This window comes from Phoenix dactylifera, chromosome 1 (assembly GCF_009389715.1).
Source record: "Phoenix dactylifera cultivar Barhee BC4 chromosome 1, palm_55x_up_171113_PBpolish2nd_filt_p, whole genome shotgun sequence".
Classification (NCBI taxonomy): Eukaryota; Viridiplantae; Streptophyta; class Magnoliopsida; order Arecales; family Arecaceae; genus Phoenix; species Phoenix dactylifera.
In genome coordinates this window covers 16,409,980-16,437,960 of record NC_052392.1, presented here as the reverse complement: position 1 = coordinate 16,437,960, position 27,981 = coordinate 16,409,980, and the positions used below count along the sequence as shown (strand labels likewise).

The 27,981-nt window shown below is 37.1% G+C and overlaps 1 protein-coding gene across 3 annotated transcripts; it reads right to left on the bottom strand.

Moving 5' to 3' along the window:
• Positions 1 to 313: 313 nt before the first annotated feature.
• Positions 314 to 27,981, bottom strand: LOC103718421 (citrate synthase, mitochondrial). 3 transcript variants are annotated; one of them, XM_008807235.4, is made up of 20 exons: positions 27,745 to 27,973; positions 27,209 to 27,282; positions 26,997 to 27,059; positions 26,213 to 26,254; positions 25,209 to 25,274; positions 25,007 to 25,072; positions 24,753 to 24,866; positions 22,567 to 22,630; positions 21,528 to 21,610; positions 18,380 to 18,429; positions 18,221 to 18,298; positions 17,571 to 17,699; positions 17,415 to 17,457; positions 17,178 to 17,264; positions 16,458 to 16,559; positions 15,876 to 15,983; positions 15,732 to 15,782; positions 1,342 to 1,415; positions 890 to 941; positions 314 to 805 (listed from the first exon to the last, which is right to left on the bottom strand). In XM_008807235.4, the coding sequence occupies exons 2-20, from the start codon at positions 27,257 to 27,259 to the stop codon at positions 713 to 715; spliced, it is 1,416 nt and encodes a 471-aa protein (XP_008805457.1). In that variant the 5' UTR covers positions 27,260 to 27,282; positions 27,745 to 27,973; the 3' UTR covers positions 314 to 712. The 3 variants fall into 3 exon arrangements, with proteins under 3 accessions (XP_008805457.1, XP_008805458.1, XP_038983972.1); XM_008807236.4 differs by having other exon boundaries at positions 27,752 to 27,973; XM_039128044.1 differs by lacking the exons at positions 314 to 805; positions 890 to 941; positions 1,342 to 1,415 and adding an exon at positions 14,940 to 15,628 and having other exon boundaries at positions 27,745 to 27,981.

Below are 27,981 nucleotides of genomic sequence, written 5' to 3'. Positions count from 1 at the left end.
TATGATTGGCTGAGATGGCCTCATCTTATCAGAGAACATAGCCAGGCATCCATGGATCTCCACGATGACACCCTACTCCAATTCTCTGTTATCACATAACAAAGGCAGCGACACACAACGAGTTTGTTTAAACATCTTAATAACTCCTAAACAAACCTAGATGCAAATTAGTCCTTAATTCATCTAACATCTAATGAGAAACGTTCCAGCTTCAGTAGGATTTTGTTACGGAATTAACCTTATCAACCCCCATAGTAACCAATAAATATATCATGTATCAAATAATTCACCAGGGATCACAAATATCCACAACTTCCAGTTAGACTGTTTCCAACTTTCAAGGTGAAGGAAGGAAAAATAACGGCCCCAGCTAAAAAATATAAATTGGATCCGTCACTGAGCAGTTGAAACCTCCAGATCCCAGGGGAACAAGTTTGACCCATTGGATATTCCATCAACAAAAAAACTGAGCTGAAATGGTGCTCATCTCTCAGGCTCCAAGCCGTTAAAACATGAGATCACTCACTCTAATCACAGATGATGGCCATCAAAAGTTTTTGACTGCTTCATTAGAGAAGAATGGCGCTCAGATTATTCTACACAATGAAACAACGCATACAAGTCTCGCCTCTCGTGTCCCTGTTTCTCATAGTACAAGAAAATCGTTCTATCGTGATTAATCTCCAACCATGATTCATTGACGCTTACACGCTCAAGCAGCTTTCTTGCAGTAGTTTTCAAGCCATTCCATCGTGACACTCTTTGGCCTCTCGAGTGGTAATCCAAGCGCACGATCCCATATAAGCTGGAACATAATAGAAGATTAGAAAACCTCACGCAGATAATTAAACAATCGCCTGAGGAAGTAGCAGGAAAGGGTTGCACGAACCTGGGAGCCTATCCCTATGCTTCTTGAGACACCAAATAGAACGGTGTAATACCTGCATATACCCAAGTTTTTATTGATTACGTCAGTCAGCAAACTCAAATGAGTATGTGCAGTGCTAATTATATGATGCCATGATCAGAATAGGCAAAGCTTCTCCTTGCCAGATATACCACAGAATACCTTCTGTGGCATCCGACCATCAGCTGGAGAACAGTAGAGAAATGAGGCTTAGATATGAAAATAAATCCAATATTATATTTAATTTAGATAATGCCCTTTTTAACCACCATCTAATTATTCCATGGCTCCAGGGTGGGCTATCTCCTGTCCGGTGCAAAAGTTTCCAACAGGAACAACTTTTTGGCACGATACTTTCACTAAAGAGATTTTCCCAAGATGAATATGTGGGTATGGACCTTGTAGCCCTGACTTGAAGCTAAAAAACAGCCTACCTTGCTTCAGATAAACCAAAATGGTTCAGCAAAACTCCACTATGAGCGTCAACATTGGGCCATGGGTTCTTGACCTGCACAAATCGCAGAACACGCATTACTTAAGAATATAGTGGAAACTATTACAAACTAGAACTCAAACCTACTTGACAGGATAACATCCTAGACATGTTCAAAATCATGTTTTTGTTCATGAATTTTGTTAAAATAACAAAAACAGGAGATGAAAATTTTCTTAATGTATTAGAGGTTTATTAATTTAGAAATAAATGTAGTATAATATCACAAAGAGCTTTAATGTAGTCGTGCATGTCCAAATTTTGGATCAGTATTTCATTAGCCAAATCCTTGTTATTTTTGAGATAGCGACATTAGGATACAAATGTTAAGAAAGACCACAACTAAGTTAATGATATTTTGCATCATTCAAATCTTGGGACTCTTTAATCTGGAAAATCCCGGATGAGAAACAAAGACTGGAGTACAATAAGTGGAACTACTCAAAAAAAAGTATAATTAGTCGAATACCAGAAGGATCCAGAAATTTCCATCATTCTAAATTTTCCAGCTAATGCTGTTTTTTCCTTTGGGTGGAAAAAAATAATTGTCAAGACCTTAACTGCTAAGTCTATGCCACAATTAAAGGCATCATGCCTCAACAACCAGGCCTGGAGAGATTATTTCAACTTCGACAAACTGAACACTCAGATCAACAGAGCTTCTCATTCATCGGATCCTTCACCAAGAGAATATTAGAATAAGACTTAGATAATCATGTCCTTGGCTTAACTAGTTCAAGAAAACCATCTGTTATCTATTTATTTGTGATAATGGCCAGGCTTTAATCAAAAAAATGAGAACAAAAAGTTAAACAATGTATCCCATCAGATAGAGAGGATCTACAGAGCACCATGTTGCCTACATAATAATGTTGCTTGAGTGACGTGCAACTATCATTTTGTTACAAGTTGTTACTCTTAAAATTTCAACAACGGGTTTACCTTGTTTACCTCCAAACCGTGATACTAATAATTCAAGGAAGACCCCGCAAGATGGGTATAACAACCCTGGGCCTTACCCAAAAAAGCTATCAAAAGGTGTTATTTGGGTTCATTATCCTTAAATAAATACCAAGGTCTACCCAATGCTTAGCCGATGTTGGACTAAATATATGCCCGCACGGGTCATCACATATTTTTCCTTTTAAGCCCTGGTGTCCTTACCAAAGTAATTATCCAAATCCATTGAAAATCCAAACACAAATACCACAAATCCTCATAAATCTAGTCACAAACACCACAATTGGCCCATGGTAGACCCCAATGGGCTCATGTTGTAGTATCCCCTAGTCCACGTGGACCATGAGTTGGGTTCGCTCAAATCCATTCAAATACAAACACAAATACCACAAATCCAATCACAAGTACTATAAATCCAATCACAAACACCACGATCGGCCCATGGTAGACCCCAACGGGCTCATGTTGTAGTATCCCCTAGTCCACATGGACCATTAGTTGGGTTCGCTCTGATATTATTTGTAATGACCTCGAACATCATCCAAAAAGGCTAACCGGAAGGTGTTATTCAAGTTCCTTGGCCTTGCATAAGTATTTAAGATCTACATAGTGCATAGTTGATTTGGGACTAGACAAATGCCTGCATGGTTCCTCACAATAGGTATCTCGAGAAGCAGTGGTTCAATGCTGCAATAAAACACTAAACTAAGTAGTGGATTTGAATATAGAACCCTCGATAGAAATTTACTCCTACAACAAGTCATAGCCTCAGTAAGATTGTCCCTTTGGATGATCCTACCAAGGTTGCCCACGGAATACTGGAGGAGATCCCTAATTCTTAATATTGTTGTTACATCAAGGAGACCGGCCTTCACGACAAGTTTACAAATCAACACAAGAAGGCCAATAATGCTCAACTCTTGTGCAAGTAGATCTCTCAAATCGTTAAAGCTAGACACCTCCATTAAAGCCAAGCATCAAGTAGTTAATTATGAGAATACTTCTATCGCCTACTTTAGATGCATGGTCAACTAGAGGAGCAGTGCACTCACCCAGCAAAATAGATAAACTAAAAACAGCATCTTTAGCCATATAACTTCATACAGGTTGAGGGATTAGATGACTCTGATGCAATGCTCATCTCATCAAAGATGATGACCTATCAAGGCCCTATCAGCAGACAAACAATATAGAAGCAAATATGGGTAGAAGCAGGGACTCAACTGAAACTGGAAGACACTCGTCGAGACTTGAATGGGTGGCAGTAGTCGACAAAATCGACTAGGAGACAATCACCAGACAAGGACTATAATCCTTAACGCCACATTGCAGAGTAGTGGTGATAGCAATGATGCACTGCCAATAAAGGAATCAACCTCAGGATCGACGTTTGATTCCTGACAAACTCAAATAAGATAATAGAAGCTCCCCCTATGGGCAGTCAACTCAGCACTCATCTTAATGATGTTCAAATGAAAGAGAGCACCAATCAGGAGGATTCGGTACCAGACCATTGGATGCTCAAGCTAAAGATCAATGGCCAGAAAGGATTGGGCTCGCCAGAGGAGAGCAAGCCAAAAGAAACTTGGCAAGGCTAGGCTTAGTGGAATATAGGCTGGTAAACAAGTCCATTCCAATGTCCGTTACTCAATAGTTAACCATCAAGCCCAATTCAAATGAGTTTAAGCGGACATCCGATGTGAGGAAGTTGGCAAAGATCGATACAAAGTTGGCATCTTCCTTCATTGATAAGTCTGAGCTAGGGGCAATTTCAAATTCCAACTCAGGCTGTTCATATAGTCAAGGCAGTAATTAAGGGAGGCCATGACCAAGGGGAATCTACTTTTAAACTTCAAGTTGTGAAAGGTATAGAGATCCTTGCCAGTACTATGACCGTAGATGACCGGAGGGATTGCAACAATCAAATGGCAAAAGGGGAGCTACCCTGAAACCCCCACCACACAATGAAGATCCTAATATGAAATTGCAAGGGGACAAGTAAGCCATCCTTCGACGGTGCAACGAGAAGGCTAACAAGTCTCCACAGTCCAAAAATTTGCATATTTTTGGAATCTCGATTGTCTGGTCAAAGCCATGAGAATGCTAACGGATGCCTTCCAAGAACTTGGAATTTCCATGCTATTGATTCCTGTGGGCTTTCAAGAGGGATTATTGTGATTTGGCAAGCAAATTGCAGAAGTATAAATTTATTACCGGTTGTGCACAAGAGGTACTTGGAGTTATTACCAAACCACAAGGAAAGCCATGGATTCTTGTTGGGATGTATGATAATACGGAGCATAGAGGTCATAGAACACTATGGGATGAAGCACCCATGGTTATTCAACAAGGACTACCAACATTAATCACAGGAGATTGAAACTGTGACTGAGGTAAAAGATATGTACAGATGCAGAGCATTTGCAAACAAAATTTGAGTCACAGAGTTTCGACAGTTCTTTGATGATAATAATTTTATGGACCTTGGCTACACCAGAATCTGCTATACCTGGTGCAACAATAGACAAGGAGTCGCCGGGGTAGAGGAATGGAAAGATAGAACATATGCCAATCGATGGTGGATTAATATCTTCCTTGAATATCAGGCAAATCATCTTCCTAGAACTTCTTCCAGTCACTAGCAACTTCTTATAAATACTACTTTGTTGCCATCAATCTAAAGCTTCCTTTTGAAAAATTCTGGTTGGCATATCCACAATCATGGAGAATTGTGAGAAAGGCATGGAATCAACCAACAACAAGGCATGCTATGAATATTCACTTAGAAGCTGGACCACAGCAAGCATTATCTTCAAAGGTCAAACAAAGAAATGGTGAGAAATATTTTCATAGACTAGGGGCCATTGAAAGAACAGATTGGCTTCAGCATAGAGAGGTCCAGTAGGTGGTCTTTCTAATGTTGAGATGTTGGAGCTTAGAACTAATCTATGGGAGCACAGTTCATTGTTCCAACAATAAGAAACTTTCTGGTGCCAAAAATCTAGAATTCAATGGCTACATGATCAAGGACTGCTGAACCGGTACCGGAACCCATACTGGTCGGCGGTCGGTCCGGTTCGGTACCGAACCTGAACCAGTACGACTACAGTGTGCAAGTTCCGTACCGGCACGTCTATTTTTTTTTACTTTTCAAGAATATTTAATTGGTAATCCAAATCATTGAAGTTTTTCAATGATTTTAAGTGTAATTTGATTTTTTTGGGGTTTTTTCTTGATATTTTTTGAATTTTTTTTATGTTTCTATGATTCTGATTTAACCTAATGATGCATTTTATTGTTTATAAGTTATACAAATTATAAAATATTTAGTGAAATATTGCATGCTACAAGAAACAACATAAAATATCCTCAATTCAAGTAGTCGTGTAAAAAATATAAAATAATACAATCACTTATATACATTTAAAGTACAACATACATATGGATATTTAAAATCGAGTCGAATGGCGATGACTTTCATAGATATCCGGATCATAAGCATAGTCAGAAGGTACATCAATCCATTCCTCTAACCAAGCGGCATTGTAGTCTTGTACGTCCCATAACGAAGGCACGTCGTCTTATAAGCACTCTCGGATCTCTTACTGAAGCTCTAGCTTTGAGAGGTGTCATTTAGCTGATAATACGGCTGTGGCGGAGCCCATCTGAATTTGTCGACAGCAAAATCCAACCCATAAGAAGCTCCGGGCTGCATAAGGTAATAGCCACCGAAAGATGTCTCAGACGTACCATATCTATGTCCGTATCCGTATAGATCATAGGCTACTTGTGATTGCAGATAATAGGATTCAGTATACGACTCGAGATCCGATGCGTCTATGAATCTTATTCCACGTGCGTGGTCATTTGCAACTGCACGTGTCCTCCTAAATGACTTCGAGGAGCCCGTCTTCTATATACAATCGTATTCTCGCAGGCTCTACCTGATCGTGCATTGTGGTCCCTATCCTGTGTAGCATGCATAAACGGAACTCACCGGTGTATCGAAGACCACTCTGCGACTGTCTCATAAATAGTGGTCTCCTGTCCTTCACTCTCTTCATGACCATCAGAACTGTCATCGTTGCTGCTCTAGAACTCCTCGATACTCTCCATTGGGGCTGCAGGTGCCTTTTATTTTTTTTTTGGTGTGCTGGAAAGCTGCCTTCTTATCTTTTATGCCCCTCTCTGTCTGGCTAGATCGCCCTCCTGACCGAGTCGACCAGCTAGCATAGTGGCCTTTTCTAAGTATCTCTCGATTATGTCTCGCACAAGGAGTCATGCGGTGGCTGACTCTTCTGTGGCTGTGGTTGATCAGTTATAGGAATGCGTGGAATATTGCGCTCAGCTCATTGCCCTGCATCGATCCTAGCCTTGCTAACTATGAAGTTGGCCGATCGTGGAGGCAATCCTGCCTCGTCAAGCTCCAGCTCCAAACATAGGATTATCCTCATCATCAACGAAAGCACTATGAATCGAATCTGTATACTTGAGCTCCGCTTCCTCCTGAATACACTTTAGCCTCAACCTCAGATTGTAGTGAACATATATAAGGTCGTTGAGACACTTCTGTGTCAAACGGTTCCTCTGCTTACTGTGGATGAGGATGAAGATGGACCAGTTGTGCTCACAGCCACTCAAGAAGACCATCTGGGAGAGGATCCGGATAGTTATCTGCTTAAGATTTTTCGTGAACATCCCAAAATAAATCCACCATTCAATTGCAAAAATATTTAAAAAAATAGATATAAGATAGTATTATATTAATACCCATCTAACGCCCGGTAAATGTCCTCCTGATGTATAACATACCTGGATTCATACTTGTCTTACTCATGACAGCTGCCCGCACTCCAAAACTGTAACTACCCTCTCTCAATAATTTGATCTATGAAAAAGAACTGTATTGTACAATATTAATAATAGAAGATACCAATTAACTTATACATAGAGTTGCGACTTTCGGATCAAACTCTATCTTGTACATGGCATTACGCAGAGCGGTTAGAAGTTCATCATCCATAGCAATTTCAGTTATGTTGTACTAAAACCAAGAGTTTGGGTGTATGCTGCACATAGAGGAGACCATCTTGGTAAAATTATACAAATACAGGAGCAGTCTAATTTTCAATATTCTTACTTACCTACTAGATGCAAGTTCCTATCCATTTGGTAGTCCCGCCGCCGCTCAATGATGCCGATGTACTCTTGGGCATGGGTTGAATCTACCTCCATGACTGAACCTTTGTCCTCTCCATCATATGATACATGAAGCCTATCTGAAGGTACCTCTCGCTATCTACGGCCCGAAGTACTTCGTACAATGGTCTGATAGCCTTCATTATCACAGTGGCCCGCTACTAGAATGTCTGTCTCATCACCAAATGATCAACATTGCTTCCTTCAATGTCGTGCTGGGCATATCTACTTTTCTGCCACTCGGAACTGACAAATATCTGACGTAGGGCTACTTTCTTCTTAAGAAGGCTATCAAGTGCAACATAGTTGGTAGAAAATCAAGTGACTCATGGTCTCAAAATCTCTCTCCTACATACCTCGTCATCAGTAAAAGGACTCAGGTATGGCTATAAATATATCCGGTGATGGTATGGGTTGTCTCCACTGTCTGCTGCACCCTACGATTTTTCGTAATGTCTATCAACATGAGTTCGATATAATGTGCAGCATATGGGATTTAAAAAATATGTGGCTGCCACTCCATCAAGATCTTCTAGCGGCCTTATATTGTGGCTCATTATCAATGATGATCTGCATGACATTCTCCTCTCCTACCTGATCAATCACCTCCTCCATAAGTTTGAGGATGTATGCGACATCATACACTTGATCAGAAGCATCAACCAACTTGTGAAAGAAAGTTTTTGTATTACAGTATGTCAGAAAGTTGATGATGCTCTTCCTGGTAGGATCAGTCCAACCATCACACATTATAGTCAGTCCATATATGTACCACTTGCTCTTGTAGGAGGCAATCCATTTTTCTAGCTCCTTATTACTGTCAAGAAGCTCACCGTAAATATCCTTCGGGCCTGGAGGATCTACACCAGGACCGGTGGCCTATATTGACGAAAATGACAGACTTTTAGCACGTATTATTGCCACATTCGCTGGGATGTGGCTACAGTGGAACCAAGATCCAATAGCTCGCCATATATCCTTCTTCTTATCCTTCTTCAGCATTGAGTCAACCCTCTGCTGCTTCGAATCTCTGCTGGAGAAGACATGTGGATCTAAATCATGGATTGCTGCTCCTGGTAAAGTGGTTTATTTAGTAAAAAACCCACAAAGCGAATGATTAGTATCATGAAATTTCCATGTATCTTGTTCCCGAATAAAGCAACAAAAGTACCAACTGACGATTACCAGATGTATTTATATGAGGCTTAAGATCTTGGTGAATATGAGAAACTGCTAAATGGCTATTGACTAGAATCACCACACTACAGGGTAATAAGGATGCATACGAATGGGCCATCAGTATGACACCTATAGCTGCAAGGCTCCATATAAAATGGATGGCATAGCAACAAGGAAGTAATGGAGTAAGGTACGCCGTACCGGTCCGAATCGAACGGTACGGGGCGTACCATATCGTACTGGTTCAATTCTCTCTAGATGACTTCTTTTTGCTACCAAAAGTCTCGAGCATAGATGCAATCCAACCACCGCCTCTCCTGACGGCCTCTCTAACTGAGAAGGTCCTCCTAAACTCTGAATCTGCCCTGCTGCTCGTAGAACCAAAGCCCATCTCATAGTATAAGGGTCCAAATCGAGCCCTATGCTTGGCCACCTCATCTAGTTGTCACTAATCATCCAAGCTCGCCTGCATGGCATCTTGGATTTGTGCCTTCTCGTCATCTAGAGCGGACACTTTATTTGACTCCCTGCAGTAATAGAAAAGTGGCCCTGCCGCTCAGCGGTCCATCTCCGCCTTCTTCTTGGCGAGCCTCTTCTTTGCTGCTATGAAATCAGCGAAATGCTTCATCAGCTGCCGAACCTTTTGTGAGCATTTCCAACATATAGATACATCGGAATAACCATCAGCTAAGTGCTGCTTCAACCTGGTCACGCTCTAAGTCATTTTTTTTCTTGATGGCACTATTTCTGCATGTTTATCAAGTACGCCAGTTTATCAATTATTTAAAATTAGCAAAATATTAATACGATAACGATAATTTTTTTACCTCAAAAAATACGTCTAATTTATCTAATACATAACCCTAATTTTTCATATCTTTTTATTTATATATTTTGAATAGTTTTTAATGTTAAAAAATCATCAGATATCATAAATTCAGAAAAATATGATTTCTACCTCAGAAATTACTTCTAAATTATGTAATACGTACTACTAATTTTTTATAATCTTTGTAATTAATTAAATATTTTAAATTATTTTTTATATTTAAATTTAATTTTTCAATATTAATATTTTAAAAAATTAATTTCAGTTCAGATTCATGTAGAACCCAATAATAAATGCTACATATATTTTTCTAAACTCTCGAACATGCATAAAAGGCTACTTATTTTTTATTTTTTTAAATTTCGACATAGTCTACTGTGCGCATGATCGCATCAAAACTTGAATGAATGAGCACCAAATTTTTATATAAAGTAGCTTGCATGCCCTTAAATACGTGTCTAATTTTATATTTTTTTAAAAAAATATTCGTTTTTAATCCAAATATATATTTTTATTTTTTTAAATTATATATAATCCAAAAATTAAAAAAATTTATGTCAGCGTATATATCGTCCATAAATCTACAACATATAAAAAAATCAAGCCTAAATCAAAATTTTGAATGATTTTTTCTTATTTTGCAATTTTTGAGCTATTTTTTCAAGCCCTCCAAAAAAGAAAGGAGAGGAGAGAGAAAGCACCCCTTATTTAGCTTTGACTCTTTCTTCTGATAGCCTGAATCGGTGTTGTTTGTAAATTTTTTGAAAAGAGAGCTCTGGATCTGGATCAAATTTCGTTGGGAAGGCCTTCTCGGACCTTTCCAATGCCACTGTAGGGGCTTTTAAAGCCTCCAGCAGACCAATGTGGCATTATTGAAAAGGCCTTCCCAACACCTTTTCCTCAATTTGCAAAATCACTGTGGTAATAATCCTATTCGCATCGAGTCGACTCAGTTTGGAACCGGGGCCCCCTCCCCCTTTCCTTCTTTTGTTAAAAGGTGTTGCGAAGGCCTTTCCAACACTTTCTTCTCTATTTCGTTTAGAGTCTTAAGGCCTAAATGGCTCCCCCTTTTTCTCAATTTGCAAAATCACACTGATTCAGCACGATTGAAGAAAAATCCAAGGCTAAATTAGGTGTGCTTCCTCTTTTCTATCTCATTTTCTCTATTTTTGGGGCTAAAAAAATAGCTCGAAATTTACCAAATAAGAAGAGATCATGCCAAAATTTTTAATTTGGACTTGATTTTATGATATGTTGTAGATCTATGAATAATATGCATAATGACAAATTTTTTTAATTTTTGAATTATATATAATTTTTAAAAATTAAAATATATTTTTGGATTAAAAAATAAAAAAAAATAAAAATAAAATTAAAAAACAAAATCAGAAGCTTATTTAGGAGCATGCAAGCTACTATTCAAAAAAAAATTAGTGTACATTTATTCAAGTTTTGATGCGATCATGTGCATAGTAGCCTAGGCCTAAATTTAAAAAAAATTGAGAAATAAGTAGCCTTTAATACATGCCTACATAAGTAAAAAAATATATATCATCTATTATTAGGTTCTACATGGATCTGAGCTGAAATTAATTATTTAAAATATTTATATTTAAAAATTATTTTTAAATTTAAAATTTACTAAAAATATATAATTAATACTAAAAATTATAAAAAATTAGTAGTACATATTACATAATTTAGCAGCATTTTCTGAAGTAAAAAATATATTTTTCTGAATTTATGATATTTAAACATATCTTTAAATTTAAAATTATTAAAAATATATAAATAAGAAAATATAAAAAATTAGCATCAAAAAAATCGAAATCATAGAAACATCAAAACAACATCAAGTTTGCCTTAAAATTATTGAAAAAAGTGAAAAAATTAATCACCAATTAATTGAACTTGAAAAACTCAAACAAAAATGGATGTGCCAGTATGGAACCGATATGGGTTCCAGTACCAGTTCAGCAGATCTTGGTTTTTGATAATATCAACCTACCCCAAGAGATTATGCATGGCTGAGAATGTGCTTCATCTTGTTGGAGCCTTATAGTCAACAAACGAGATACGAAGAGGGCTTATGATAGAATGCGTTGATACTTTATTGCTAAAACTCTATAACATGCTGGTTTTCATAATAATGGATTTGGCTAGTCCTCGGATGTATTACAGAGCCCTCCTTTGGCTTCCTAGTAAATAGATCGCTTAGTCAGTTCGATTCCATAATTGGTTAACACCAGGGTTGACCATTGTCACCTTTAAATTTCATTCTTCCTGTAGACTCGCTCTTGGAGGCTATATTCTGCAGTGAATGAGGGAAGACTCCAAGCTTATTAAGCTCATGCCTCAGCTCTCTTAGTAGCCTGGGTACCAATACCAATTGCATTGTATTCAGACAGGTTGTACCGGAGTACTGTAAGGAGTCAGGCCAATTAGTGAATTTGTCGAAGTCTACAGTTAGATTCAGTCCTAAACTGAGATCAACATTGAAGCAACAACTGAAAGATATTGGGTATTGCTAAGTCTGCTTCTTAATGGCAGTATCTTGGAGTTCTAGTTACTGGTTGAAGGCCCACCAATGCTGAGCTTCTCCCTATTACTAGAACGATCTCTGATAGGCTCAAAGGGTGGAAATAAAGGTCATTAACGATGATGGAAAGTAAATCAAGTCAGTCCCCGTGCCATGCCTGTTTACTTAATGTCCAATTGTTAGATACCAAAGCAAGTCATTAACAATTTGGAGCAGAGTATAAGACATTTCTCCTGGAATGGCACTGATTGTGTTAGGCAGACTCGTCTTCTATCATGGAATGCAATATGTCAACCATAGAATGAAGGGGGCCTTGGTATTCAGTCACTCATTGGACGAAGAGAGGCTCCTGAAGCAAAACAAGCAGCTAAATATTTGTTTCATCCAAATAGCTTATGGTCGTCCATTCTGAGAGATAAGTTATGCTACATGGGATTTTGAGAGCCTCATATTCCACTAAATGCTTCATTTATCTGAAAGGCTTTACTAAGTATGCCCCTGTGGTTATGAATCATCTGAAACGGTCAATTGGTAATGGGTTAGGTATAGAAGTTATTTCTCAGCCTTGGTTGTTGTCCATGCGCTTAACAAAACACCAGCCCTTGTGATTATAAAAGGCCCAAAGGTATTACGGTGGCGGACCTCATCACGTATAATAGAAGTTGGAACATAGATCACATTCACAGTATGCTGAGGAGATGGCCGACAGGACTCATGATGCCTATTCCAAGAACTTCGATTCCTGACAGATTAGGATGTGCAATAGTGGCTTTCTCAATCCCAAAGTGAAATATACAAGATCCTACACCAGCCTATTGCTCCGAAAGACACCACTGCACACTAGTTTGGAAGATCAAAAATGCATCCGAGGATCTCTCTTTTGGAGGTAAGTATGTTGGGACCAACTACCTTGCCGAACATTGCTAAATGCTAGAGGAGCCAATGTAACACCATACTGTGATTTATGCCAGGATGAAGTGGAGGCAGCAGCTCATGTTTTGATTGAACGCCCTCAAGCAGCACAAGTGTGGAGCATGGCACAGCTTTTTACTAATGGAAATGCAAATCTACCTACATTCCAAGAACTGATAGAATACCTTCTTCAAAACCATGGAAGAGGATCAATGATCGATAGATGTACACATATCTGCTAGGTTATCATTTATGGATATCAATCAAGCCCACCACCCTGCCGGTCAAGTTCTCAAAGCTGCATATAATGCTGCCAATGAATTTAGTTACTCTGTAGCCAATAGATGTTTGGAAACACAGGCCCTGGAAATCTGGAGTCCTCCAGGCCACTTGCCTATATCCTCTCAAGTGATTTCTTTCACTTGGAAACCTTCATCCCCTAGTGCTGTTAAAATCAATTTCAATGGCTCAATGGTAGACAATGGGCAGTGATATGAAGTTAGCTTTCCTATTAGGAACTATCTTGGTAACCTAATTGTGGCTGGTGCATGTAACTTAGTGGACGCCAACATCCCAACGGCAGAGCTGCAAGCTTTCTGGGAGGGGGTTACCTATGCCATTGAAGTTTAGAAAGTCAAATCACATCTGGCTGGCAGGGCATTCTGCAACTGTAGTGAACTGGATTAATCACCTACCAGCTGTCAATGCGGATGTCCATCCTTTGATCCATCATATCTGGTATCTCACTGCTAAATTGGACGGCTTTCAGGCAATGCACATCCACAGGGAAGGGAATGTTGCAGCGGATTAGGTTGCATCCTTTGCAGCCCAACATGCAGTCCCATTTTGTTGGGATCCTCAATCTGTGATGTCTACTTACAGTAGAGTAATACATAATTATGTATCCTTCTTTCCACCAAGAATAGCCTAGATAATATACTGAGCTCACTGCAGAACACCATCTAATGCAGGCATGTGAAATGCAGCATTGACTCCAAGACCATGGTAAAGATCATGTCTAGTTAACATCTGATATTCATTCACACCATCAAGAAGGAATATTAAGATGGCTTTTCCCAAATAGAGAAAAAAATATAGATGCAAATTAATAATATATGCCAAATACTAATCAATGGGCACGAGGTAGACTGATATAAAGTAAGAAAAGCCACCAATCAAGTAAATGTATTCACACAAAGCAAGGTAGTTGGCTGCCAAATATCATAACAAATATAGCAAAAACTAAAAAGAAGTAGAGAATTATTAGGACACGGGGGAAAAAGCAAGCATTCTGGTAGCCTGTTGCTTGTGTACTTTGACACAGTCGACAAGGATGAATCGCTCAAAAGACCAAAATAAACCATGGGCCTGATATATCCAGATGATAATACCATGTCCTAAGCACAAAATGGACAACCGCACATACAGCAATTATTCCAAAGGAGCAGCAATAAGCATGCATGCACAAAAGCACAAAAGCACACTCAAGATGATGTAGCTCAAGCATATAATCCTACTCAAGATGATGCAGCCTGAACTTATGACCAATCTAAATCCTATTGTTTATGCCTTCATATTTTAGGACCATACACATCAAGGAAAAGGTAAGAATGAGGTTATAAACCAAGTACTGACTTGTTTGCCATAAATTAAATTGGAATATGTAAGAAAATCAAGTACCAGTTAAAGATAAAAACAAAATTGAGCCAAGTTGGTGCAGATCAGAAAGGATGAAAAAGGAGCAAGATGTACAAACAGACACAACTGTTATGGAGAAGGTAGCTTGACCCAATATCTTGGACAACGGTCAAACACTTGAGGTGGCAAAAATTGTGAAGGGATAGCAACTAAATCCGCTGGGTGGCTTAAAAGAGTTTACCACATCATAAAGAACTAATGAGGCATCTACCAAAGCTTTTGAAAAAGCTGAGAACCTGTGGGCTGAAGGAAACACATTGGGTCTAGCAAAAGCAGTAAAGATGAGGAAGTACAAGACACTTCTATCATCATTTCAAGCATGTTTCTTTCTACTTTTTCAACAATTACACTAAATGCACCATAGCATGGATAAGATGAGAAACATGGGGCCCATATGTTGAAAAGAGTAAGCAGAGCATACAAGTCTCTTTTCGATTCAGCTAGATGATAAGAGCCTGAGGGCAAAGAGTCCTGACCCTAACAGTAAAATTTGCAGTAGCAGGACTATGCACTGGCTTCACGGTTAGAAAATTGAGGAAAATCATACCGCTCATTCTCAACTCTTCCCAGTAGCAAAAAACTCTTTACACACTCATGACAAGCATTTTTTTTTTCAACATGAAGTGATGCTAGTAGCGTTCCCTTGAAGCATTGGACTTTAGCACCAGCTGCAAGAGCCAACAAGAGTACATGGCGTATGTCTTGCACATTCAACCATATAAAGCCCCGCATATTTCTGAAAGAACTGAACCCCCATGGCTCCAGACCCAACTGACTTATGTCAATAATACTTGACTAATCCATAGAGTTTCCAAGAAAGTTGACCTCAATGCTACCTAAAAAGAGGCCGCCACCTGAGGCTTGTAAAGGTATTCTCTTACCTCAAATTACTAATAACGCTCTACTCATGCTCTGGACAAATTGATTACGTTAACCTTATTAAAGCACAGATATCTAGATTTATCTTAGTACAGGCAAAAAAAAAAGAATAAACAAGACATCTGAAAAACATTACCTTCCCTAGATGAGTAAGTATTGGAGGAACAACTTCATACAACTTTGAAACCTGAAAAAGAAAAGTAAAACAAAGGTTAAGGAACAATTTTCAACATAGAAAAAGCACAGCAGCAATTATATCAGAAGGGTTTATAGAATTAACCAGCTGGAACAGTGGATCGTCTGGTAAATGCTTCAATGCAAATTCCCTTTGGCATGTATATCTTGGATCTGTTTTACGTAGAACTCCATGTCCATATCCAGGAACAACCTATAAACAATTAAAAGAGTGAAATGGAAACAAGAAGTAGTGCCAGCACGAGTACTTCTAAGGTTGGTTTCAAACAGGGATAAAAAGATACACTGAAAAAATCCAACAAATTGCATAGTGGTCTTAAAAACAACTCCACAAGCAGAAGGGCAAGAATGTTCAGAAACCCCTTTCCAGGAAAAGAGGTAAAAGTAGAATGAAATAAATCACCAGATTTTCTTTCATTTCACTTGTATCTACTCAATCTACGATATAACACAAGCCAGCCAGACTTTCTTCACATCCTGAAAATGATGTTATATCTTCATGTTTCTGTATGGTTAGTGCAAGAAGACAAGGAGAAACCTCAATCTTACATCAGTGCACATTTTCCTCTTTTTTCGATGTTCGTATTAATTTATTGTGCATCCATTACAACACTAAAAATATTAAACTGCTGCCTGGTCTGTAAGTATGATCGACTAAATGAGTTACCTTGCCACTATTTAAAGTCTTCCAAATATAGTCTTTCAACTGTTCAGTTGTAATGTTTTCTCCACACTCTTCTACCAGGGATTTGATCCATAGCAGCACCTCCTGCAGCAACAAAACAGAAAAAAGTTAAAACAGAAAACATAAGACTGTTGTGATGTACGTCTCCATTACATGAATACTGCTCGATTTGTGAATCCTTGTGCAAGATAATCAAAAATAAGCTGGTAGAAATTAAGTAATTAGCACTATCATTTCAGCTATGAGTACAGCCAGAGAGAACAAGAACAGATTGGCAGTACTGTAGTCTAACAACTTCTGGAGGACAATTGTTTGTCATATAGCATATATGCTTCTCATCACTATGTGTAACAGAACAAAATAGAAGAGACACTACTAACGAGCATTATAAACTAGTAAAATGGTATGCGTACCCCAAAATGTACCTAGAAAGAGTATAAACTGGGTTTTCATTGAACCAAAAAGGGCAAACATGGCATTTTGGCACCCTAAAAAAAATCCTTCACCAATCACAAAAAATGCCAGGTTTACACCCTTCTCCAGCATATACTGGGGTATGTGTAGCTGTTCTCTAAAAATAACTTATGATTACTTTTGAAATCATGATTCATGACAACAAGTTTGCTTCAAGATCAGATTGTAGATAAAGCAGCAGCAGCAGATGACAAATAGAAACATGGCCAAAAAAAAAGACTGCATTACCTGATTAGCCAAACCATGGAGTGGTCCAGCCAAACCATTAAGTGCAGCTGCAAATGAAAGATATGGATCTGATAGAGCACTACCAACCTGAAAAAGATGCCAATATAGATATGACAATTAGATTGGACTGCTTCTGGATACACCAACTTCATGTGCTATAGTGTCTAATATGGAGTTGCGCCATAGTAAAAGTAAGATAAAAGCAGAATGAACAATATAAAATAAAGTCTAATTTACCAGATGAGCAGTATGTGCACTGACATTCCCACCCTCGTGGTCACTGCAGAACATAACATGAATCCAAATGTAGAAAATGGAAATGTAATCTGGGGGTGAGGGGGAAATTGGGAAAGGATAGTGGAAGAACAGGGAACATTATAATGGATCAGCCACCTGTGAATTGTTACATAAAGTCTCATCAACTCCATCATCTTTGGGTCATCATATCCCAGCACGTGAGAAAAATTTGCACCATAATCCAGAGAACTGTCAGCAGGTATGATTTGCCCTTCCTTGTAAATCCTTCAGAATACAGGAAAAAAGTCCATCAATACACATGCATCTGAGGTCATGATTGAAGAGCATTACTAAATGTTCCACACCAGCAATTATTTTTTTTTGTAATTGATAGTGTGGCAGACAAGCAGCTTTGAACAAATAAACTAGAGATATTCATGTTCAAGAACTGAAATATGGGAAAAATGAGATATATATGTGCCCGACAATATTAATGGCTACAGCCTGTCCAGTTAAAAAAGAGAATCATTGACACCATGTAGGGAGCCTCTTGTAGAAGTGAAACCATAGTATGATTTTGAATCCCGATTTGGTTATGTCAATGCAGCATCAAAAGCTTGTTCATGGTGCTTACATGAAACAAATAGGGAGAAGATTACAAGTGAACAAGAAAACTTATATGTTATGTACTTGGTAAAATAAAATCAAGTTCACAGAGTCTGGTTCCTACAGGGCTACCTCTGGGATAACATAAGCAGATCAGCATTCTAGTAAAACCACAAGCTCAGCAAGCCAATGAATACTACCTTCGATAAACAAAAGAAGCCACAACTGGAAGTCGTGCAATTAAGTTCATAGAGTCCTCATATGTTGGCTCCCAGAACCTACAAGTTACAATTGTAAATGTTAGGCAAACTTGGTGTATTATTTTTTTTTTATTTGAAACTATATACTTTAGAACTTACTTTGCTTTAGATAACCCTTTATCATATGCCTTTTGAAATTCACTTTCAACCTGAAACAGCATAGCAAGAACTGTCACAAGGAAAACGTCTCCAAATAATATATCTAAAAGATTATAATAAATACAACTCAGCTTGAATTTTTTACTTCACTTAAAACATGAGATAGAAAGACATCTACCTTGCATACTACATGCATGCAGCACTACAGTTTAATTTTATCAACCATGACTTATGACCCTGAGTTAACAATCATCATAGCCACTGTCGACACAGGAGACAAGAGTGACCATGCTATTGAGGTGGAGATGCAGATGGTATGTGGGCATGGTATCTGGTCAGTAGACCTACATGATGTTATGTTGGTACACCATACACATGTATAAATTAGAGCCACCAAGCTCTTATGTTTCTCTTAATCTTTTCAGTGTACCTGGACTATTCATCAAAAGTTTACATTCCAGAATCATCAATTGCAAAAAATGCATTTTGAATTAGTATCCATCACAAAAAATGCAAAATATTTAAGAGCACATAAATGGGACATCTGTCATGCATCAGTTATAATATAGCAAGTATCTCAAAGACTAAACAGATGGTTGGAACTGCCCTGAGGATGGTGGACTTTTGATGTAGGAGACTGTACCAGTAGAGGTCTAATCTTAGGAAAATAAATGAAAAGACAGATTATTGGGAAGTTAAAGCTTGGGGTTAAACTTGTACATGGAAACAAGGGTTGAGTTAGTAGGGCAGAACCATATACAGTTAGTGTACGCATGCTGATAGGTCACATAGAGAATTTTTGTGGAACTTAAGAAGATCTATAGCCTCTAACTAGTAATAACAGTGAATTCGAAACAAAGAAGACAACTGGACAAGAGAACACTTGAGAGAAGAAAATGGGGGTGTTATCTAGTAGCCTCAAACCATGAATATAGTGCTCCTGCTAAGTTTATAATTTACAGGCCTAACATTAATTCAGTGGCATTATAGGGGAAAATAAATATACAATATTAGAAAAATATAGACTAATCGATAGAACTCCATATAGAAATCCACTAAAACCACTTCAAAACACAAACTTAATTACTTAGAAACTTCGCAGACCAAATAGACACAAAGTGAAAGCTGTAAACAGTAATCCTTACTCGGCATAGGACTAAAAACCTACCAAAGATATAATTTTAAAATTCAAGCTGACTCACAATAATTGAAACATAAATATTTAAACTACTCTTGACACTATACAAATTAAAAAAGAAGCATCCAATAAGTCAAATGAAAACTTGCACATCACTTTATGAAAGTCATAGAAGAATACCTAGCTTTGTAAATCTACTAGCAACTAGGTGAAAGACTATACTAGAATAAATAACCTTAATGGCAATCATCAGAGATGGGTGCTCTATTCTTGGACAAGGCAACTGCTTGTAAAAGAGGAGTGTTCCATGAACTAAAATTTAGTGGTGAAAAAAAAAACTATCTTATTTCAAATGTCATATAAGCTCACGCACTAAGGATAGATCCTCCAAAATTCTGTGAACGTAGCGGAGCACAAGGGCTTGGATCAACCCAAGAACCAAATAAAATTGGCCTTGTCAGGTTGGGTTAAGGGAAAACTATACATATATATATATATATACACATATCAAGTTAATCTTCAGTTATCATATAATGTACACGGCTAATTTTCATAGATTTTTCACCCATGATGTTTGTTAACCATTGCCTTTGAATAAAATATTGGTTTATTAGGCTTTAAGTTGTGACATGTTATATACTAGATTTATAGTTATTTTGGACTTTGTTGTTGTAAGATGCTTAGTTGCTAGAATCGGGAGGGTGCAGGTGCATGTGCAGGAAATGGATACTCTAGAAACACTTTTAGCTTAGGGAGCAGGTGCAGGTTCAAGATTTCAGGAAGATTCCAACATGGGTGCGTAACCCTAGATAGAAGATTCTGACTGCTAAGTAAGATGCCTTCAAATATATTATGCATTGCATTTTGTAAGTCATCTTGCGTTATTAATTTATTTTTCAAATAAAATCAATAGATTTTTTCCTGCTTTGCTTAACTTTTGGGTAATCTCACAACAAACCTGGTCTTGATTGGGTTGGGTTGGGGTTGGTTCCGACATTGATTATTTCAGTTCTTGTTCCAAAAATTAAAACCCACTTGCGATTGGGTTGGTTCCGAACTAGCCTCTAACCCAAACCAACCTGACCCATGTGCAACCCTATGTGAAGACATCTAGAAGAATGGTATCTAGAAGAATGGTAACAAGGCACCTTTGGCATACAGAAAAAATAAATTCATCAGAAATCAAGCTTGAAAATTCACTATTAGCTGAAGTCATGGCAATAGATTTAAAGTACAATAGCTTTGATCACTTTACTATGGAACAGTACTTAGAAGAAGCTATATAATTGAACAAGAACTTTTCTATGAGAGAGAATAGAACCTATAAATTAAAAATGAAATGTTTGGCATGACTTGGTTGGTTCTTAATTTATTCCAATTGCAGAATTGTACTCAGTAAGGGTTTTATCACAATTGCAATGGAATAAATTATCGAAAAAGCTGAAGTTATGATGTATTTCATGCTTTTAGTTGATAATGCATTAGTAATTAAATTGGCTCTACAAGAGAGCTAAAAGATATAGATAGTCTCACATGTTGCATAAGAGAACTTAAAGCAGATCATGCAACAAGTTTTTCTGCTTTTGGTTAAAAAGATCACCATCAGAGTGTATAAAGGGAAAACATCATGGCTAACATTCTATTACAGGCAACTAGGATATGAAGTTTTAAGTTAATTTCACAACATTTGTGCGCATAATATATTTTTTGAATCTTGTTTCATATTCATGCAGATATTCTGGTAGGTTTTTATTTTACTGTAATACTTCTTCCCTTGCTTATAGCTAAATTAACATCTTTATTCATATATTTATGTTTAGTAATAAAATATATTTCACGATGACAACTCTTATGGGTCCAAAGTCCCACAAAGCAGCTAAACACATGGACGCATGCAGACATGCTTACAGATAATGAGAGAGCAATAGCTGGAAATGATGGAGGATTTTATCTGAAATAATATTTTCAGATATAAGAATGCCAACAGAGTAAATCAAAGCAGAAAATTACCTGTAGTGCCATAACACCAGTGGTAAACTGTGTCATTGGATGAGCTGTTGGTGGAAGAGCATTGATTGCCTTGTAAACATGATCTGCATCAATAGTCCAATTTTAAGATTTCCCCAGTGCGATTTATAAAAAGGCAACAAAAAGTTAGTTAGTAGTGCATTTTAAGTAATGTGGCCTCGTTGAGGATGCAACCTAAGTAAGTCAAAAATATGGTCTGGATAAACTGTTTCACAAGGAAATGAACGTTTCGAGCAAATTGTTAGAACTCTAAAAATATTTAAAAACTCAAAAGGCTTCTTTTCTTTTTTTGAGGAAAATTACACCCTGTAGTGTATTTTCATGACTCCCACAGTTTTATTACATTAGAACAGTAAGGAAGCTACCACTTCTAAATAATACCAACTAGAATTGAAATTGCACGATACTGCTACAATGTAATGAAACAAATATATTCTGTCTTCCTGAAAATATCATATTTCACATGGATGCATATTCAAAACATTTCCAGGTACAGATGATCAATTTTGATGGGGAAAAAAAAACTTGATTAGTCTGTCTTAGGCACTTTATCGTTCAATAGCAATTATACACAAGATACATTGTAGAGACATTTATGCACAGAATACAATTTTTTGCCTGGTGATAAATAAATAGTGGAGCTTGAATAACCAAAAATAATTACATCAGCATCATAGCGTGATCTAACATTCTATGTAACAGGTCTTTAATCTAGTGTTATACAGGTTATCATCTACTTCAAAAGGTAATATTTTTTTTTCAACTTCCCCTTTTCAGTCAAAATATTAGAACCGGGATATAAAAATTATGAATGTATAATGTTATTATGCATCTATGAGCTATGACTGTCAATGGTGTTGAAATGTAAAAGAATATCATGATTATAGTTGCTTACAAGAACTACTTAGTTGCATGAATACTTAGTTTATACACATAATATCATGATGTGCACATCTTATGAGCAACCCACAAATTGGTTGTAACACACAAACAAACACAAAAAATAAAAATAAAAATAAACCTGGGACTTTTGAGCGACTGTGCAGTTCCTTTGATAGTGAATCAACTTGTTCCTTGCTTGGCACCTATGGTAAAAGAAGAAGAAGAAGAAGAAGAAATTAATCCTGAATAAGAAAATATAGTATGAGACAACATTCAACTTTTGCATATATACAATTGACTTGAAAAGGAAAAGGAAAAAATCAATGATAGAGTGCAATCAGATTTATGTGGAATATAGTCAACCTCTATTACACCTAATGGAGATAGTGTGTAGGCAGAAAGCAAAATGGGAAGATTAGATTGTACAGATCCACCAGGTGTTTTTTCAAAGCATGAAAAAAACTTAATCTACAAGTCATGTTTTTGGTTTGATTCATATCAAATGTATCCTTTTTCATATTTTTATAATAGTTTCTGTTTTTCCTCTCTTGTTTCTTTTGATGGGGAGCGACTACCCTTTTGCTGGTTGGTAAGAGTGCAAACATAGATCATTTTGAACTTGACTCCAAGGCAGATGAATGACCACTCAGTTTTACCAAAACATAATAAATGGCATGTTCACCAATCAATGCAAAAGCAGTGCAGTTTCCTTGAACGAGAAATATGCCAGCATCTTCTCTTTTAAATGCATGGTTAGTTTCATGTCTTTAATAATTACAATCCAGATGTTAAAAATTTTCTTTCCAACAATCTCTATACCACCACATCTAATATACAGCACATCCTAAAATATCATGCAAGACTTTGAAAAGAAAGAAGAAACTGGGAAAAAAAAAGAAAGAAGAAAAGAAAAAAAATATGCACTACCACTCTCAGCCTGGAAGATAAGCAATTGAAAAAATGAATATCAGCTGTTCCTTTGCCCAACATCCATTTTGCCTTGTCCTACCTCACAACATAATTTGAACTTCCAGAATATTGTAACACTACCTATTACCATATGCTCACAGCTTAAAACAATTCCTCTAGAGGTCAATCCCTTTATGATGTCCACTTACCATTCCAGCTCCAAGTTAACAAAGATGTCATGCTTATCATTTATCTTCATAATCAATTGTCAGTCCCTTGAACAAACAGCTCCACCAGCCTTTCCCGACAAAACAATTTTAAGAAGTTCCAAAAATACAGATGTCAAAAGTCACTAACTTTACTAGCAAGCAGAGTTCTTCCCACTATTCAGATACTTCAGTTCTACTACCGTGGTAGTTCTAGGAAATATAGATAACCTATCTTTATCAAAAGAGGGAATGGAAAATTCCTTTTTTGATTCTTTCGAACCCAACGTATAAAGAATAGTTCATTCTTCATATTAAAAAAAATGGAAAAAAAGATGTTATGGAAAATCAAAGATGCAGATGACTCTTTTATCAAAATTGTCGAGAATCCATAAATCATGTTTTCCAGGTAAAATATGATATCATTGGACAGAAAGATTCTTGATAATATGTCTGAACTTTATGATCACTGACATGTATAAAAGTTTGCAACAAAAGCTTGAGTACAAATGCCAGTTGTAATAGTTCGTTACTTCATAGAAGGTGATATCTTATTATATTGCACTACAAATTATAAGAGGTTATTCATCTTTAATGTCGAAAGATAGAACAGTACATGACCTAAATCATGAGAATTGTGGTAGAATTTGACTTGTCAACCCACATATCTCCTGATGACAATCTCAGGTTACTACACAAGATTGTGGGGGCCTAGTACAAAGCAAAATGATGTTGTTGAGCATCAATGTCATCACAGATGTGCTGATATTTCTGAATAAAGCACATATCCTGGACTCAAAGATTCAATCAGTAAACACCAATAGAATACCAGCTACATTCTTCACCCATTAGTCCAACAGAAGCATTCAATATCACAATGGAGTCATGCCAAATAGTAATATAAGAAAGCCTACCAAGTGACAATCTGGAAAATCTCCTTACATTAACATGATAAACTTTTTATCTACGCTTATAGGAATTCCTGCAACAAGTCTTTCCCTGATAAACCCTTTTTTGGGAAGCAAATATGCTAAGAACCAAAGGCCTAAATTTCTTTCCCTCCTAATCGTTATTTGCCAAAAATCCTTTTACACCACTATTGAATACTCTCCAATTGTAGAAAGCACGAGTCACCAGAATCTTTTAGACAAGCTTCAAGAAAGCAGTAACAGTAACATATCACTATAAATATAAGCTACTAAATGATCACCTTGCCAGTCAAAAGAAGCCACAAAAGACCCTCTGGCAAAGGCTCCCCCCCAGGACTCGCAGCAGGCAGCAGTTTCTGACATTCAGGAATAGAGAGGCCTCTAAACCGAATGCCCTGAAAACAAAAGAGTTGTCTAGGTTACCAACTTTGGGAAGAACACCAAGCTTTTAAAAGACAATGTATTTCCAAGCCAGAATCATGTTAAACTGTGATTCTGCATCATATGGCACGTAGAAAAAAGCACGAAGATGCACCTCATCTGGATCAAGTAAAGATGTCTCCCATAGCAGCCCAGTCATTCCTCTCATTCCACCAATAACCTAGGAAAAAGCAAGTTACAATAGAAGAAACTAGTTGCACAATTATCATGTATGGATTATTATATACTCATAAAATAAAATCAACAACTCAACACACTAAAGAATGATAACCAATTGGAATCTTTTACAGATATACCATATCAACAGTGATGTTTCCGAGTTGAACTTTTCCATTTTCTGCCTTCAGTTTCTTCAAGCGCTCCTGTAACACAATAAGAGGCCCAAGTTCATGAGAGTCTATGTCTAAATAGCATGAAGCATAACCCATGATATGGTTACTTTCATCTAAAGGAGTTTTGCCATTCACTGTAGAAAACCAATATATATTACAATAGCCAACATCCATGGTTTATGTGTGTTTTAATGCCTGAAAGAGTTTGTGCTTGAACACATATGCTCATATGCAAATTAGAGAGAATGGGCATATACCAGAAAAAGGGCCACAGCCATATATCAGAGGAACATGTCATGGGCATGGCATATGGCATCCTTTACAACACTAAAAACAAATATGTGTATTGCCTATTATGCAGATTATTACCATGATGAAAATTATGGGCATTTTCAGAAGATAATCAAAGATTTGCTTGCAAGATTTTTCTTTTTTTAATTGTCCATAATCTAAACTTTTTAATAGCTTCTTTTAAATAAAAAAGAGTGTTAATAAAATTAAAATCAGATGTTTGACAACCATGTAAAAAATCCTCATAGGTACAACTTGTTGCTTCCAAATAAATAAATGACCTACAATATCTGCCAAATTGCATATATTTGTTGGGAAATCAATAAAATTCCGGCACATATATAAATTATTTATACCAAGTCGGTAAATCCCAATTGTTCATCCACTAACACCCTACAACAAATACCCCTATGCTCAACCAAGTTTGTAGGACAAGCAAAGGATACATCTAGGTCATAGCATAGGCAGAAAAGGTATCAATTCAAATCATACTACACAACACAATGAAAATTAATATGTGTAACATAAACAATCTAGATTGTGCCAAATCATAAGGTACAATATCAGCATCAAAATTAGTGTGACTCAGAAAACAGTGTTGGCTAAAGTTTAAATCAGAATTAGATGGCATGAAACTAAGTAGAGTTTTAATCATGAAGAAGCTTCAAGAAGAAGACCTGTTGCTCTGGAATCAAATCCTTCAATTGAGAATGAAGATCCTGAAAATTACAAAACATAAATCAGATCATAAATCATTAGATCAAATCGGTACAATCATCACAATGAAGACAATGCAGCATTATAGGGTCACAAGAAGAAACAGTTAATTGCCCGATACCCAGAAATCATATGATGAGCATAACAACAAAAATAGTTTAGGATATATAAGAATGCAAGTTGTTGAACTGTGTTGATCAGCAATTAGAGGCTGTAAAACAATGAAACTAAAAGTGAGAGAGGAAGTAGATAACCTAGTTGGAATAAATTCAGCAAAAAAGTTTAAAACTAACTATGAGCTATCTGGAAGAGCATTCCAGTTTCTGATAAAGGCTGCACAATGGGGACAAACTATGTAATGGTTTAGACGGTTCCCACAAGGAATGAGCATATATTGGCAGCACAAAAGGGCCGTGTTATAATGGTATGCAGCAACTAGCTAATCTGTCCTCAAGGGACATCAGTCTCCCATGCACATAACACTCATTTGTCATTATTTGATGATATATTTATATACTGAATATACCAATACTGAAAAAGAAAACAGAAAAGAGAAAGAAAATTGACTGACGTCTGTACAAATCAATAGTACCCAAATATCATAACAATAGAAAGATAGTCCTCATCGCTGAGCTCTTTACTACCAAAACAAGATAAAAACTAACTACCAGGCAGCGGGAAAAGCAATTGATGTCATAAGTAGGAACTTCAATCATATCCAGTAGAGAAATATATTAAACTCACAAGATCTGAAGCGCTCTGGATTTGCAACCACCGGACAGAACCCAATGAAGTGGACTGCTGGGCCTGGAATCGAAACCACCAAGAACCGTAAACAATGACAAGAGTAAAATAATCAAACAAATGACAAATAGGGATGAAAAAGAGATTAATAAATTCATACTATATTAGATGTCACAAATTCCAATCAATCAGGATGAAACCAACACACTTACAAGACGAGAACGGAGCTTTGAGAGCACCGCAACGCTTCTGAAGAAAACCATGGCTCCAAGATATCCTCAGAATACTAAACATATCATAACAAAGAACAATCTATCAGATTTGGAACTAAACGATTCAACAATTTTTCATCTTTAGAAAAACACATATAAGTAACCTAATAAAGAAAAACACAAAATCAAGAACTCCAGCTGTGCCCAACGGAAAAACATCGTTTAATACTACATATATCATAAGAAAGAACAATCTATGATTTTAAGCGACTCAACAATTTTCGTCTTTCTTTATAAACAACAGAAATCAAAAATTCAATCTGCGACCAGGGGAAACCAAAAGAACTGTAACAGACACGTCTAGTACGAGAATTTTAGGTACACATGGAGGAGAAAACCAAGCCGGAATCTGACCTAGGGCTAGGGTTTCAAAGAATGCTCTCCAAGATTCTTGATTATTGGAAAAAAGAGAAGAAAATTTGCTAAATAATAAAAGAAAAAGCATTACAACGTGCAAAAAAAAGAAAAAGTATCACCTAAAATCTGACTTAATTTCCTCACAGCAAAAGGTGGAAACGAGGGCGATCTTGAGAAAGGAAGGAAAGGAGAAAAGGAGGACGCAGACGAGTTACTGCCGTTTGGAAAGTTCAAATTTATACGAGCACCATATGGAAAGTCCGCTCCTCGACAATATGAACACCGACGCAGAGGCCCCTCCGAAAGCGGCGGCGGACCTCGACAAAATGAACGCCGACGTAGCCGCCTGATATAGA

Bases quoted from the DNA above. Each gene is read 5' to 3' on its own strand.
- LOC103718421 (XM_008807235.4), bottom strand. From the start codon at position 27,259: ATGGTTTTCTTCAGAAGCGTTGCGGTGCTCTCAAAGCTCCGTTCTCGT. The intron at 26,255-26,996 runs GTGAGTTTAATA...TGTAATTTTCAG, and splicing joins TCCAGAGCGCTTCAGATCTT to GATCTTCATTCTCAATTGAA. The intron at 25,073-25,208 runs GTATATCTGTAA...GCTTTTTCCTAG, and splicing joins GAAACATCACTGTTGATATG to GTTATTGGTGGAATGAGAGG.